General features: G+C 39.5%; 1 protein-coding gene across 2 annotated transcripts in view; it reads right to left on the bottom strand.

Moving 5' to 3' along the window:
• Positions 1-7,931: 7,931 nt before the first annotated feature.
• The window catches only part of LOC126184544 (1-phosphatidylinositol 4,5-bisphosphate phosphodiesterase eta-2-like), a 475,410-nt gene continuing 467,744 nt past the window's right edge, over positions 7,932-15,597 (bottom strand). For both annotated transcript variants that reach the window (XM_049926959.1, XM_049926958.1), the window contains exon 16: positions 7,932-8,544. In XM_049926959.1, the coding sequence (XP_049782916.1) occupies positions 8,453-8,544 (92 nt within the window). In that variant the 3' untranslated portion in view covers positions 7,932-8,452. The remainder of the gene's footprint in view (positions 8,545-15,597) is intronic.

Here is a 15,597-nt window from a genome sequence, read left to right on the forward strand (position 1 = left end):
ATGCTGAAGATTAGATGGGTCGATTATGTAACGAAAGAGTAAGTACTGAATAGAATTGGGTAGACAAGTAGACAAGAGGTTTGTGACACAACTTGACCAAAAGAAGGGATCAGTTGATAGGACACATTCTGAGACATCAAGGAATCTCCAATTTAGTATTTGAGCGAACTGTGTGGCGGGGGAGGGGGGGGGGGGTAAAAATTGTAGAGGGAAACCAAGAGGTGAATACAGTAAGCAGATTCTGAAAGATGTAGGTTGCAGTAGTTATTTGGAGGCTCGCACAGGTAGAGTAGTATGGAGAACTGCATCAAACCAGTCTTCAGACTAAAGACCACAACAACAACAACATCGCACAGTGAATGTATTGATTGTGTCTTGCCACTTGCGTACTTCACATATGACCAGCATGTCTTTGGATGTTCTGCCATACAGTTTCGCTGTGGAAACTATTGAAAGGATCTCACGTTGAAATTCGCGGTAAATTTAGAGTTTCTGTTAAACTTCATCAATCTTGGGGATTTCATGTTCTTTTAAATTTGGCATGCATGCATAGAATGGGGCAATGCTGCCACTAATCACATCGCGTTTCTCCAAAAAGTGCAGAACAGGCACTCGCACTCGTTCTGCGCCTCCCACGGCACTTTCCCACTAGAGAGCTGCATGAGCTTGCCTGAATCTGACTGCTGAGGGATTCTTTTAGACAAACTGCACGCCAGCCTTACATACCAGTAACCCCGCAGCAGTCTGAGAACAGACTAATCGCCAATTTGGCCAACCATGTGCTCTGGCGACAGACAGTGGTGGCTGGACATGCTGTGTGTTTGAAATGATGCAGCAAAAGAAATGATTTTTAAAAAAAAGTCTGACAAAAGTGCTAACATACCAAAACGAGAGGTCAAATGACCCGAAGTGTGAATGGTGCATTGAAAGCACTGGAGTACTGAGACTACAAATAAACCAGGACAGAAGTATTGTGTTGTTGAGTGATGGTTCAAATGGCTCTGAGCACTATGGGACTTAACATCTGTGGTCATCAGTCCCCTAGAACTTAGAACTACTTAAAGTTAACTAACCTAAGGACATCACACACATCCATACCCGAGGCAGGATTCGAACCTGCCACCGTAGCGGTCATGCGGTTCCAGACTGAAGGGCCTAGAACCGCACGGCCACACTGGCTGGCTGTTGAGTAATGTTGTGTTGTCAGCAGAAAGCAGTAACAGCAAAATGGGTCAGTCAGGATGGCTTAGCGACTTCGAACGTGGACTAGTAACTGGATGTCACCTAAGCAACAGATCCATTAAAGACATTTCAACTCCTCTAAAGCAGCCTGAATCGACTGTTGGTGATGTTATTGGGAAGATAAGCCGAGAGCAGGTAGACCTTATGTCTGGTAGACATGGACCATAAGGAACTGCAGAAGGTGGTAGTAAAAAATCCCATGAAATCAACAGAAGAAATCACTTGTGAGTTACAAAGTGCTACCAGTAGTCCAGCTAACACAAAGACTGTATGTAATGAATTAAAAAGAATAAGATATAGTGGTCTAGCAGCTTCTCATAAGCAACACATTTCTGTAGTCAGTGATAAGTGAAACTTGAAGTGGTGTAAAGCCAAACACTGCTGGACAGTGGATTACTGGAAATGAGTGGTTTGGAGTGACAAATCACGCTTTACCCTAACACAGTCTAATGGAAGGATTTCGGTTTGGTAACTGCCTGGAAAATGGTATATGCCATCATGTGTACTGCCTACAGTGAAGTAGGGCTACAGAGGAGATGGTGTTATGGTGTGATGTGTTTTTGTGGCTAGGTTGTGGTCCCCTTATTGCATGTAAGAAAACACCAAATGTGGAGGACCATGAACATATTTTACAGAATTGTGTAGCGCATATAGTAGAGAAACAGTTTGGAGGCAATGATTGGTTGTATCAGCATGACAATGCACCTTGTCATAAAGCAGCATCTGTGAAGCAATGGTTTGTCGACAATGACATTCCTGAAAAATGTACTGGCCTGTCCAGAGTCCCAACCTGAACCCAATGGAATACCTTTGGGATGAGTTGGAATGTCAGCTTCTCTCCACACCCCAGAATCTAAGATCACTACCTTCTTTAGCTTTGGCTGTTAATGAATAATGAGCTACCACTTCATATACCTCACTGACAGTTCCCCCAGCAGAGTTCAAGCCATCATAGAGGCAAAAGGTGGACACACCCCATATTAATGTCCACTAATAGGTGTCTGGATGCTTTTGAACAGGTAGTGGACTGTTTCTTAAAACATAGATCTTGCACAATGAGTGTGACACCAAAATTAAAGAAATTCAGGTTCATACAGAGGCATAGGCATACTGAGTCTTTCTTCCCATGTACCATCTACTGACGCAACAGGAATGGAGGAAAATGATGCTGGTGCTCTACGTACCCTTTTGTGGTTGTGGAGTATAGATATACAAGATAATGATTTGTGCCAAATCACTGCTTACCAAAGGAAATTTGCTGTCCCAATGAAATACTAAACCATAACTCCCACATGACACTCATACATAGACCAATCTATTGTGTAAACATCCTTTCCATGCATAATATGCTAATGTTTGTGAAAATTACATACCCAGAAATAACAGACCAAATGAATGTGTAGAAAAGTGTCTGCAGAGAAATGACTTGCCCAGCATCACAATCTCCTGTTTAATTAGGTCAGTGTTACACTACACTCAGCCAGGGAGTAGTTGTCATGTCAAGTGTAGGTATGAATACGAGTGAAACTGTGTCTTGACCTCAAAATGATCTGAATATCAGCGAATGAGTGAGTCTGAATGGCACAAAACAATTGAATTAGGAGAAATGGGTTGTTAGTAATACGGAATTTTAATCCATGACATGCTGCTGTGTAAGTGATTAAATGAGGAACTGGTGAATAGAAGATGTTCATAGGCACTGATATGCTGGTGCTGCTGTACATTGTGGTCACAGTGCAGTATAATCATCAACTCAATATATTCAACAGCACAACCATTGTAGATAATGTCCCAGAATTACTACAGCTTTCGAATGACAGTGATATACATGTAATACCTGGTACAGAAAGGTTATTTAAACCAGAAATAAAGAACATCTAAATCTTAAATTCCAGCTGGAAAGATAGGCTGCACACTAATGATCACATTGCAGATTTATACTGTCAAAACTCAGTAAAGTTAATTAGATAAATATTGAGTCATAACGTGAGAAAATCTGAGGAAAGATGTAAGACAAAAGTTATCAAAGACAGCAGTCAGTTGTTTTTACCAGTCACCCAAGGGAAAGCACGGAAAGCATTATATGTAAATTCCCTGATTGTGCTATAGTGACATGAGGATATTTTCACTCATCCCGTTATAGACTGGGCAACTCAAGTACTTAGAATGGGAAGTAGGGACAAAGACTCTTGTAACATTATCCTAATTGCATTTATCAAAATTACCTTGAGCTGTTGGTTAGACATGGCACTCATGAAGGGAACTGTTATTAGATCTGTTGGCAATAAACATGCCCAGATGTTTCAATTCAGTGAATGTAGTGATAAGAATCTGCAATAGACTACTATTGTAACAGTGGTGTTCACTTATAACTAAATTCCTCCTGAACAGGCCATGAAGGCCCTATGGTACTGACCGGCCTCTGTCTCATCCTCAGCTCATAGGCGTCACTGGATGCAGATATGGACGGGCATGTGGCCAGCACACTGCTCTCCCAGCCACATGTCAGTTTCCAAGACTAGAGCCACTACCTCTCAATCAAGTAGCTTCTCAGTTTGCCTCACTAGGGCTGAGTGCATGTCGCTTGCCAACAGCGCTCGGCAGACCGGATGGTCACCCATCCAAGTGCTAACCCAGCCCGACAGCACTTCACTCTGGTGATCTGACGAGAACTGGTGTTACCACTGTGACAAGGCCATTGGCGGTGTTCACTTATATTAAACAAAAAGTTGTGGAAGGCAGAAACATATTTCTGCTTAAAAAAGGTGACAAGAAAATATTTAAAAGTTATGTACCTTAGCTGCTGAGAGGAAATGTTTATCTCCGGGGAAATTTACTTTTTATTTATCCATCCACAGATTGAATGAATGTTGTCAAAATATTTACATAGTTTAAATATAGACAAATGCACACAGTTTAAATGTACACAAATACCTATAGTTTAAAGACACACAAAAACCTCTATACAGTATTTTGTGTCTTGTGCTACATGTTTATTCAGTTTATGAGTCTATTTTATCATTGTCATGAAGTGTCTCATAAATGTAACAGTGAATCATCTGGAAATAACATTTGTCTAATCAGTTTGCTTGTCATTTTAGCTAATCCTAGATAGTATTCACTCTGCAGCAGAGTGTGGGCTGATATGAAACTTACTGGAAGATTAAAACTGTGTGCCAGCCCAAGACTCAAACTCAGGACCTTTGCCTTTAGTGGGCAAGTGCTCTGCCAACTGAGCTACCCAAGCACGACTGACAAACCATCGTCACAGCTTCACTTCCAACAGTACATCATCTTGTACATTCCATACTTCACAGAAGCTATTCTGTGAAATTTGCAAGACTAGCAATTCTGAAGAAATGATAATCCAGGGACATGGTATAGCCAAAGCCTGGGGATGTTTTCAGAATGAAATTTTCAGTCTGTAGCACAGTATTTTTAAGTTGTTGTGGAAGTTTATTGTATAATTTGATTCCATAGTACAGTACACCATTTTTGGTTTTAAATTCGTTTTCTCTATTCAAATGTAAATGGTGACTGGATTTGGCCACAAGCTTCTGTGTACACCTGTTTGTTGGGCACTGGTCTATGCTTTTTCTTTCTATTGACTGACTGTAAAATGTATTAACATGTGCCTGTTAGAAGCCCCATAGTTTTGAAAAAGCCACTGCAATGAGCTCTCTTGCTTCTTTTTCTTTTCACTTAGCCTTTTTTGTACCTTAGTGAATAAAACATTTTGGATAAGAGTGCATAAATTTCAGCAGTCCAGCTCTGATCCACCTTCAGCAACTTTCTGACCAGGACCCAAAAGTGCCAGGAGGTGAATGGTGGCCACTCTCAACATCTGCTATAGTGAGATTAATACTCTATTTCCTTTCCTCTTCTGTGTTTCTTTGTACACTGGAATTCTGTTCCTCAGGACACATTTATTTGCCCCATTCTGTATATCAATGATTTCCCTAAAGTGTCAAATGTGAAGAGGCAATATAATTTGCAGATGACAGGAAAATTCTTATCAGTGATACATCATAAGACAGCACAGAGACAAAGCGGAAGAGTCATCCACACATTTATGCAAGTAGACAGAAAACAAAAAATTAACCATAAATATTTTTTAAAACCATATTCGTTTCCATGTAAACAGAAACCCAAATAAAGCAATATAAAAATGAAAGACGAGCTCAAAGAATATATATCAAACACAAAATTCTGTAGCTCATGTGCTTGAGAAAATACTGTGCATATGTGTACATTCTACAGTATAATCAGTTATGGAATATCATCCTAGGGAACAAATGTGCAAAATATGCAGGGTGGGGCAAATAAAAGTGTCCTGAAGAACAGAGTTCCAAGGTACACAGAAACACAGCAGAAGAAAGGAAATACAGTACTAACCTTACTATAACATGTGTTGAATGTGACCACCATTCATCTCGTGGCACTTTTGGGTCCTGGTCAGCAAGTGGTTTAAGACAGTTCAAAGCTGGACTGCTGGAATTGCTGCACTCTCTTACAAAATATTCTGCTCCAATTCTTGAAGACTGTGAGGGCTGTTGTCATTCACCTTAGACTTCAGGGCTCCCCACACAAAGTAACTGTACGCTGATAGAGCAGGTGACCTGGGTGACCAGCTATGGTCGTGACCAGACTGACCTGTGCTAACAAGTCTGTCAGGTGTGAAGAACTGTAGTATTCATAAAACAGTATGCAATTGAAAATCTCACATTCTTCTTCAAAAATGAAGATTTGCACACATACTACAGGCCAAAGAACGGATCTCTATATACACTGAAAAAAAACTAAGCTCTGCCAAAATGTAGTTCTGCATCTTGCAAAAAATATATTTAAAAAATTACTGAATAACAAATGGTAAGTAAACAGCATTGCAGGATTTAAAGCTGCAGTAATTGACCATTGCTTCTACAGACTGAAAGAATTCTTTGAAAAATAGTAATGTACCAATACCAACAATAATGTACGAGTATTGTGCATTGAAACAGTAGTAGAATTGTAACCACTGAACCAGTACTAATAATAATGTACCAATAAAATGTATTGTAACTGTAAGTATTTATGATGTTTTGTAATGGTAGAACAGTATTGTGATAAAAGATGTTCAGCATTTTACTGTACATTCTACACTCCTGCAAATGGAAAAAAGAACACATTGACACCGGTGTGTCAGACCCACCATACTTGCTCCGGACACTGCGAGAGGGCTGTACAAGCAATGATCACACGCACGGCACAGCGGACACACCAGGAACTGCGGTGTTGGCCGTCGAATGGCGCTAGCTGTGCAGCATTTGTGCACCGCCGCCGTCAGTGTCAGCCAGTTTGCCGTGGCATACGGAGCTCCATCGCAGTCTTTAACACTGGTAGCATGCCGCGACAGCGTGGACGTGAACCGTATGTGCAGTTGACGGACTTTGAGCGAGGGCGTATAGTGGGCATGCGGGAGGCCGGGTGGACGTACCGCCGAATTGCTCAACACGTGGGGCGTGAGGTCTCCACAATACATCGATGTTGTCGCCAGTGGTCGGCGGAAGGTGCACGTGCCCGTCGACCTGGGACCGGACCGCAGCGACGCACGGATGCACGCCAAGACCGCAGGATCCCACGCAGTGCCGTAGGGGACCGCACCGCCACTTCCCAGCAAATTAGGGACACTGTTGCTCCTGGGGTATCGGCGAGGACCATTCGCAACCGTCTCCATGAAGCTGGGCTACGGTCCCGCACACCGTTAGGCCGTCTTCCGCTCACGCCCCAACATCGTGCAGCCCGCCTCCAGTGGTGTCGCGACAGGCGTGAATGGAGGGACGAATGGAGACGTGTCGTCTTCAACGATGAGAGTCGCTTCTGCCTTGGTGCCAATGATGGTCGTATGCGTGTTTGGCGCCGTGCAGGTGAGCGCCACAATCAGGACTGCATACGACCGAGGCACACAGGGCCAACACTCGGCATCATGGTGTGGGGAGCGATCTCCTACACTGGCCGTACACCACTGGTGATCGTCGAGGGGACACTGAATAGTGCACGGTACATCCAAACCGTCATCGAACCCATCGTCCTACCATTCGTAGACCGGCAAGGGAACTTGCTGTTCCAACAGGACAATGCACGTCCGCATGTATCCCGTGCCACCCAACGTGCTCTAGAAGGTGTAAGGCAACTACCCTGGCCAGCAAGATCTCCGGATCTGTCCCCCATTGAGCATGTTTGGGACTGGATGAAGCGTCGTCTCACGCGGTCTGCACGTCCAGCACAAACGCTGGTCCAACTGAGGTGCCAGGTGGAAATGGCATGGCAAGCCGTTCCACAGGACTACATCCAGCATCTCTACGATCGTCTCCATGGGAGAATAGCAGCCTGCATTGCTGCGAAAGGTGGATATACACTGTACTAGTGCCGACATTGTGCATGCTCTGTTGCCTGTGTCTATGTGCCTGTGGTTCTGTCAGTGTGATCATGTGATGTACCTGGCCCCAGGAATGTGTCAATAAAGTTTCCCCTTCCTGGGACAATGAATTCACGGTGTTCTTATTTCAATTTCCAGGAGTGTATGTAACCACAAGATCTCATAGATGAATAAACAAATAAACTTGCCTCTCTTCCAGCAAATGTCTGTCATAGGTCACTAGAACAATGGAAAATGATTGGGAATCTTGTTTGAATACTTGGTAAAAACATTGTTGTTACATTGTTTTAATGAGATTTTCCATAAATTTACATTTTTATTATTGAAAGCAATACAAATGTACAAAATAGATCCTTACAAAACTTTTACATATTCTTTATTTTGGAAAATTCTACATAAATATCATTACAATTTTTTTTTACAAAATGAGGAGTTTTATATCAGTACAAAACATACAAAAGCCTGCAGAATAACAAGAGTATGAACTGCAGTAGCTGCCCAGAAAATCAGACATGTGTACAAAGAAATAATTATAGTACACTTCAAAATGTATATAAAAATTTCCAAGCGCACTACAACATTTTGAAATATCCATAAGGCTTTCTATGTCTACTAGCTGGTACACTCAGTGTAAGAAGAAATGACTGTCATCAGTTTTAGAAAGCAGCATCTGCATTCAACACATACAACTTAATGTGCCAGTACAACTATATCTTATATTTATGAAATGCAATATATTTCACTGCATGTTGCTCTCACTGTGTGCTATAGTTGAATTCAGTATTTGCATTTCTACGTGGCCTCTTTAATGGACACATGTACGAAAAGTGAAGCAGGTGAAACATAATTCAGCTCATAATCCATTAAGTAAACATGCCTGTATCCTGAAAATAAAACAGTATTAGTTGTAGGATTGTGCACACAGTAATACCAAGCATATATTTGATTACAAGACACTAAATTAGCATATGATTTTGGATTGAAATTAAAAACTGGGCTACAAAAATTAATTCAGTGTGGTCTTATTCTGAAATAAAACCTTGTCAGGTATCAAGGCCATAAGCTGGCAGCCCACCAGGACACTCGAGGGCTGTGGCCTGATAACCCACACCACCAAAAAATTCAAACCACAGAAACTAAAAGGAGGTCTATAATGCCTGCTGTCTTTTCAGTGAGTATTTAGGAGAAAGGTGTGACATGATATCCCTGCTTTGAGTAGATGCAACAAGGTACAAGTACTTTATCCAACAGATACATTATTACAGCATCTCTATTGTGTGCAAATAATTTTCTTTCTGGTTTCATTATGTAATTTATGAAGTGTGTTGCTGTCTCTTGAGATGTCACTGAACTTGTCATTACATATCTATGCCATACATTGATATCTGCTTTATCATTATGAATGTTTAAACTGTGGATTTGCATTGCAATCTGAAAGTAATCTGTGAGGGTAATAAGAAAGACAAGAATGAATTGCTATCGTATATCTAGTAAAGTTGGAATACTTTTTTTTACAAAAAATTTTTCGTAAATTTGATCAGTGCTAATGAAAATAAATCATCCTATATACATACCTAAATTGGTTTTAAAAAATTTGCAATCTGAAACTACAAGTTTTATAAGATGCATTAATAAGTTAAATCTTTTTCTTATATCACAGTGAAACAAAATAGAAGCAAAATTAAAAGAGCATTGAGACAATTCTTCAACTTTTATTATGAGTACTCTGGAAAGTTTAATTACCTTTTGGTTTATGACTGATGAATAATTTTAGGGAGACTACAGAAGTACATGTAATGTTCCACCCCTACCTCAGAGAAAAGGCACCTGAAAACTCTTAGGAGAAATGTCTGGCATAACAGAGGAAGGGCAGGGGTGAGGATTATATAAGAGAGAGCAGAAATTTTATGCATTCAGATGATGCAGATAAAATCACTATCAAAGCTGTGTCTTTTATTATCTTTGACCCCACAATCTCATTTCAGTTTCCGCACCAACACAAGTCTAACACACAGTAAATTAATTAGGAACACTTTCTTGGATGGCAAAAACTGCAAACTACAGGAAGCACCAGACATCAAACCTATCATATAAGAACTTTTTCATGGAAATGAAGCATCCAATTTTCAGCCAAAATACATTTTAAGCAAACTGATAAGGGCACACAGAATGGTGAAATCTACATTGCCTGGAAGGTACTAGAAAATGGAGAAAACAAGTTCTTCTTCAGCATTTCAAAGGAGAACATGGGAAACATAACTATTGCTGTTGGAGAGAGTTATAAAAACTGAACATTTTTAGTCCAAAATGTTGTTTTTGATCTAATTTTTGCAGTTTTATCATTAAGAAACTTTCTGGAGCTGATGATTTGAATAATGCTTAAGGAGAGAAAAAGAAAGTTCATAGGGTAATAAATACACTATTCAGTGTTGCAATAAGGAAAATCTTTGTCTTATGCATGCAGCTTTGATATTTGCAGTTTTGACACTTCTTAAAAGTTGTTAGAAAGTATTGCATTTCTCTGTTTTGGTTTATGGTAATAGGTGTTCAAAATGCTTCCTGCCTTGCTGTAAGCACAGCTGTGCTCCACTTTGTACACTTTAAGTATTCCAGAGCATCTGGGAATGACTAGCATGCTTCCCTAATTTTATCTTTCGTACCATATCACACTGTAGGATGCTGCTGATAGACAATGTTTTCAATGCACCCGAAAAAGATATAATCATGGGGAATTGAATTTGATAACTGTGGCCAACTCATTTGCTCTCTTCTATCGATCCACTAAATAAGAACATTTTGATTCAAGGAATGCCTTACCACCAAGGAGAATATGCTGGATAACTATCTTCCTGCAACCACATTAAAAACAGTGTTGCTAGCAGAACAACTACTACCTACTTTGCTAGTAACACTCATCATTTAATAGGTCCTCAAAAGACTAATTTCCAGTAACTTTATCATGAATGAGTCTAAACTATCTATTTGTGCTCCAGATTTGATGGTTGTTTTGCTTCCGTAGCCAGAGAGCATTTCCTTCTGACTAGCACAGAAGATAATGGATATTTACATCATCATTAGATTTGAAAGTGGCTTCATTAGTCCAAAGCATGATAGTTGTGAACTCCAGGTTTTGATTTAGAAACCAAGAGCAGCAACTGATTCTTGTCTGTAAATTATCTTCATTCACGATGAACATGGAAGTGATATGGACATAAACAACGAGAATTGTCCACACAGTACTTCTTCTCATCGTCAAGTCATATGTCACTCTTCATGTAGAAAGAGATGGACTGAGATTTACTGCAGCAAGAATATCTGCACATCTGTCATCTTTAAAACATCTTTTGACATACTAATTACAATTGTGGGTCAGCTGCAGTTGGCCTCATTGCAAATGTGTGCCTCTAGTGACCAAAAAACATTTCATCGCTAGTGCAGAAGACTTTGATATTTCACTGGATAAACTGTTTCTGCTTCCATATAATTCTGGTCACATTCTCCAGATATCATAGGCTATGAAATGCCTCTTTGTTAGAATATACCATTACTGAATGAATAAAATATACAGACTGAAAACCACCACAGAAACCTCAGACAATATACCGCCAAGTTGTCTCTTATTAGATGGTAGTAGTGGCACTAGCACTTAGCAAAGGCAAGTTACGCTATCTAGCACCAACAGTTCCCAATAGCTTTGGCTGAGTGGTGTGTCATGGTATGGAGTTGTGAATTCCCAGAATGACATGGAATACTTTCTATGATTCTATTTTGTTTTGTAACCATACATGCTGAAAAATGGTAAAAATAAATTGAATGGAAATTTAAACAAACAACTACAAAAAGTTTCATTATCTTTTAGTTTATGATAGATCTGTAATTCTGGAAAGACTATGTAAGTACTGTTTACAATCATTTGTTTGTGGATTCATTATTACTACTATAATCTCTGTTAGTGTTTAAACACTTGAACCTAATGTATCTTTTTATATATGCTTTAGCTTGTAAGCCACATGACCATTTAGATATGGTTATTACTGAAATAATCTGAAAAGTTCTACATCCTAGTGATACACTCACCTCAAGGATCTATGCAACATGAAAATAAACAAATAAAAATAAATAATACATAAAATAATGTTTCACTCCTACACAATGTTGAAGGGAAGTGGGATTTGGTTTCAGATAATAAGGGATGGTGCACGGTCAGGGATGGGAATCAGAGAAATAACTGATTGGGAAGGTATCACACTCATAAAATCGACAAGATGACTTTACCATCCATTAAACTGGAATCAGTTTTTGTAATAATGAGAGAGCTACACAGGTTTGGAGTCTTGGGGTCAATACTAGACACGTAATATTTTTATTTTTTTTATTTTTGTTTGCATCAAAATTTGTTGGTGCATATGACCAAAATAAGTGACAACATTGAATTTTGGTTAGATGCTGGATTGTGGTTGCAAATGTTCAACAGATTTGCCTGTTCAGAGTGAATATTGGTCATTATTTTACTATTCTTTTTTCTCTCTTTCCTCTCACAAGTATACAGACCGGATACTGATCTATTTTTATAAGATATATTCTAAGCAGACTTTATATACACTCATTCACTCAATGTCTTGCATTTAACAAATGTGATGGTGGCAGCTGATATTTAATGCTGTGTTTAGACCTGCTCAGTCACAGTACTGTGCTTGAAGTGAACACCTACTGATATTGTAGTATTCATCAATGATATGTTTATCTTTGTTGCTCATTAGATGAACATTGCAAATTATTTACGATTTGTGTAAATGCACTGTCAGCCATTAAAATAACACAATTATGAAGGCAGCATGCAACAATTATCAAACTGACATAAAGTTTAATACTTGCTTGGCTATGCAAATGATTAGCATTTCATTTCAACTATACAAATTAGGTAAATATAATGCCATCTATAAGGGGGCAATCTAATGAAACCAAGACAGATGGAAAAAATAAGTAAACTGTTTATTATTTCAAAAGTAATCACCATAATTGTTCCTGCATTTATCCCACTGTGAGACTAGATGGTCAGTGCCTTCATGAAAAATGTTTGCGGTTGCCTAAGGAACCATGATCGTACCCAGACATGCACCTCTTCATCCGAAGCAAACTGATGGACATAAATGTCTTTTCAGGGCTCCAAATATATGGAACTCACATGGGGAGGGAACAGATCTGAACAGATAATGTGTAACGGCTTCCCAGCAAAACTTCTGCAGCATAGTCAAACAACCTAGGCAACACAAGCATATGTACTCTACGTATGGACAGGGTGAGCAGCAATTTATGGCTGTTTGGTGATGGCACTGTGGTGTACAGGAAGGTGTCATCATTAAGTGGCTGTAGAAATATACAAAATGACTTAGAAAAATGTAAGTTAATGCAGATGAGTAGGGAAAACAGTCCTGTGACATTCAAATTTAACATTAGTGGGGTGCAGCTTGATACAGTTATTTTGATTAAATATCTACACGTAACATTGCAAAGCAATATGAAGTGGAATGAGAATGTCAGTTTGGTAGTAGGGAAGGTGAATGCTTGTTTTATTGGGAGAATTTCAGGAGGGTGTATAACAAGACAGTGTATAGAACACTAGTGTGATCTATTCTTGAGTACTGTTTGAGTGTTTGGGATCTCCACCAGGTCAGATTAAAGGAAGACATCAAAGAAATTCAGAGGCAGGCTGATAATTTGTTACTGATAGGTTTGATCAGTATGCAACTATTACGGAGATGCTCCATGAACTCAAATGGGAATGTCTGATGAGAACACAATGCTATTTCTGCAAGGCATTATTGCCCAGATTTAGAGAACCAGCATTTGAGGCCAACTGCAGAATAATTCTACTTTCACTAATGTACATTTTGAATAAGGACCATGGAGATAAGATGCAAGAAATTAGGGATTGTACAGACACTTTTAGACAGTTATATTTTGCTTTCTCTACTTGTGACTGGAATAGGAGAGGAAATGACCATCAGTGAAACATGGTACTCTCCCTATGCATCGTAAAGTGGTTTTCAGAGTATGTATGTAGCTGTAGATGCAGTTAACACTGAAAATTGATTTGTCTGAAATCTAGCAGAGTTCTCAGTCTCATTTATGTGCCTTCCAATGAGTCAGTGGCACTACTGCTTCATGCATTGCTTCCTTCATTCCTTAAATTATTTACAGTCTTGCAACAGTCAGAGGTATTACAGTCAAGATAACAAATGTTTCATAAAACATTTTGACAACTGACCACACTACCTTGCTACCACATAAATATATTTTTAGTCTGCACTGGTGAATAACACAAGAAGTTAGTTGCTGGAAATTATAGTTTTAGTGAACCATGAACCTTGCCATTGGTGGGGAGGCTTGCATGCCTCACTGATACAGATAGTCATACCATAGGTGCAACCACAGTGGAGGGATATCTGTTGAGAGGCCAGACAAACATGTGATTCCTGAAGTGGGGCAGCAGCCTTTTCAGTAGTTGCAGGGGCAACAGTCTGGCCTTATAACATCAACCAAAACAGTCTTGCTATGTTGGTACTGTGAACAGCTGAGAGCAAAGGGAAACTACAGCTGTAATTTTTCCCAGGGATGTGCAGCTCTACTGTGTGGTTAAATGATGATGGCATCCTCTTGCATAAAATATTCCAGAGATAAAATAGTCCTCCATTTGGATCTCTGGTCAGGGACTACTCAGGAGGATGTCATTATCAGGAGAAACAAAACTGGGGTTCTATGGATTGGAGCACAGAATGTCAGATCCTTTAAAAAGGATACCGGATAGGTTTAAGTTAGGTATAATGGGAATTAGTGGAGTTTGGTGGCAGGAGGAACAGGACTTTTGATCAGGTGAACAAAGAGTTACAAATGCAAAATTAAATATGGGTAATACAGGAGTAGGTTTAATAATGAGTAAAAAAATAGGTACATGGATAGCTACTATAAGCAGCATAGCGAATGCATTATTGTAGCGAAGAGAGACACAAAGCCCACGGCCACCACAGTAGTACAAGTTCATATGCCAATCAGCTCTGCAGATGAGGAGAATATTGAGGAAATGCATGATGAGATAAAGGAAATTATTCAGATAGTTAAGGGAGCTGAAAATTTAACAGTCATGGGAGACTGGAATTTGATAGTAGGAAAAGGAAGAGAAGGGAAAATAGTAGGTGAATATGGACTGGGGAAAAGGAATGAAAGAGGAAGCCGCCTGGTCAAAGTTTGAACAGAGCATAATTTAATCAGAGCTAACACTTGGCTTAAGAATCGCCGAGAGAAAGTTGTATATGTGGAAGAGACCTGGATACACCAGAAGGTTTCAGATTGATTATATAATGCTTAGACAGAGATTTAGGAACCAAATTTTAAATTGTAAGACATTTGCAAGGGTAGTTGTGGACTCTGATCTCAATTTATTGGTTAAGAACTGCAGATCAAAACTGAAGAAACTGCAAAAAGATAGGACTTTAAGGAGATGGGACCTGGATAAACTGAAAGAACCAGAGGTCCTGGAGGGTTTCAGAGGGAGCATTAGGGAACGATTGACAAGAACAGGGGAAAGGAATACAGTAGAAGAAGAACGGGTTGCTTTGAGAGCTGAAATAGTGAAGGCATCAGAGGATCAAGTAGGTAAAATGCCAAGGGCTAATAGATATCCTTGGGTAATGCAAGAGGTATTGAATTTAATCAAGGAAAGGAGAAAATATAAAAATGCAATAAATGAAGCGGGAGAAAGAGAATACAAACATCTAAAAAGTGAAATTGAGAGGAAGTGCACAATTTCTAACCAGGAATGGCTAGAGGACAAATGTAAGGATGTAGAAGCATGTATCAGTAGGGGTAAAATTGATACTGCCTACAGGAAAATTAGAGTGACCTTTGGATAAAAGAGAACCACCTGTATGAATATCAAG

Source organism: Schistocerca cancellata, chromosome 4, assembly GCF_023864275.1.
Source record: "Schistocerca cancellata isolate TAMUIC-IGC-003103 chromosome 4, iqSchCanc2.1, whole genome shotgun sequence".
Lineage (NCBI taxonomy): Eukaryota > Metazoa > Arthropoda > Insecta > Orthoptera > Acrididae > Schistocerca > Schistocerca cancellata.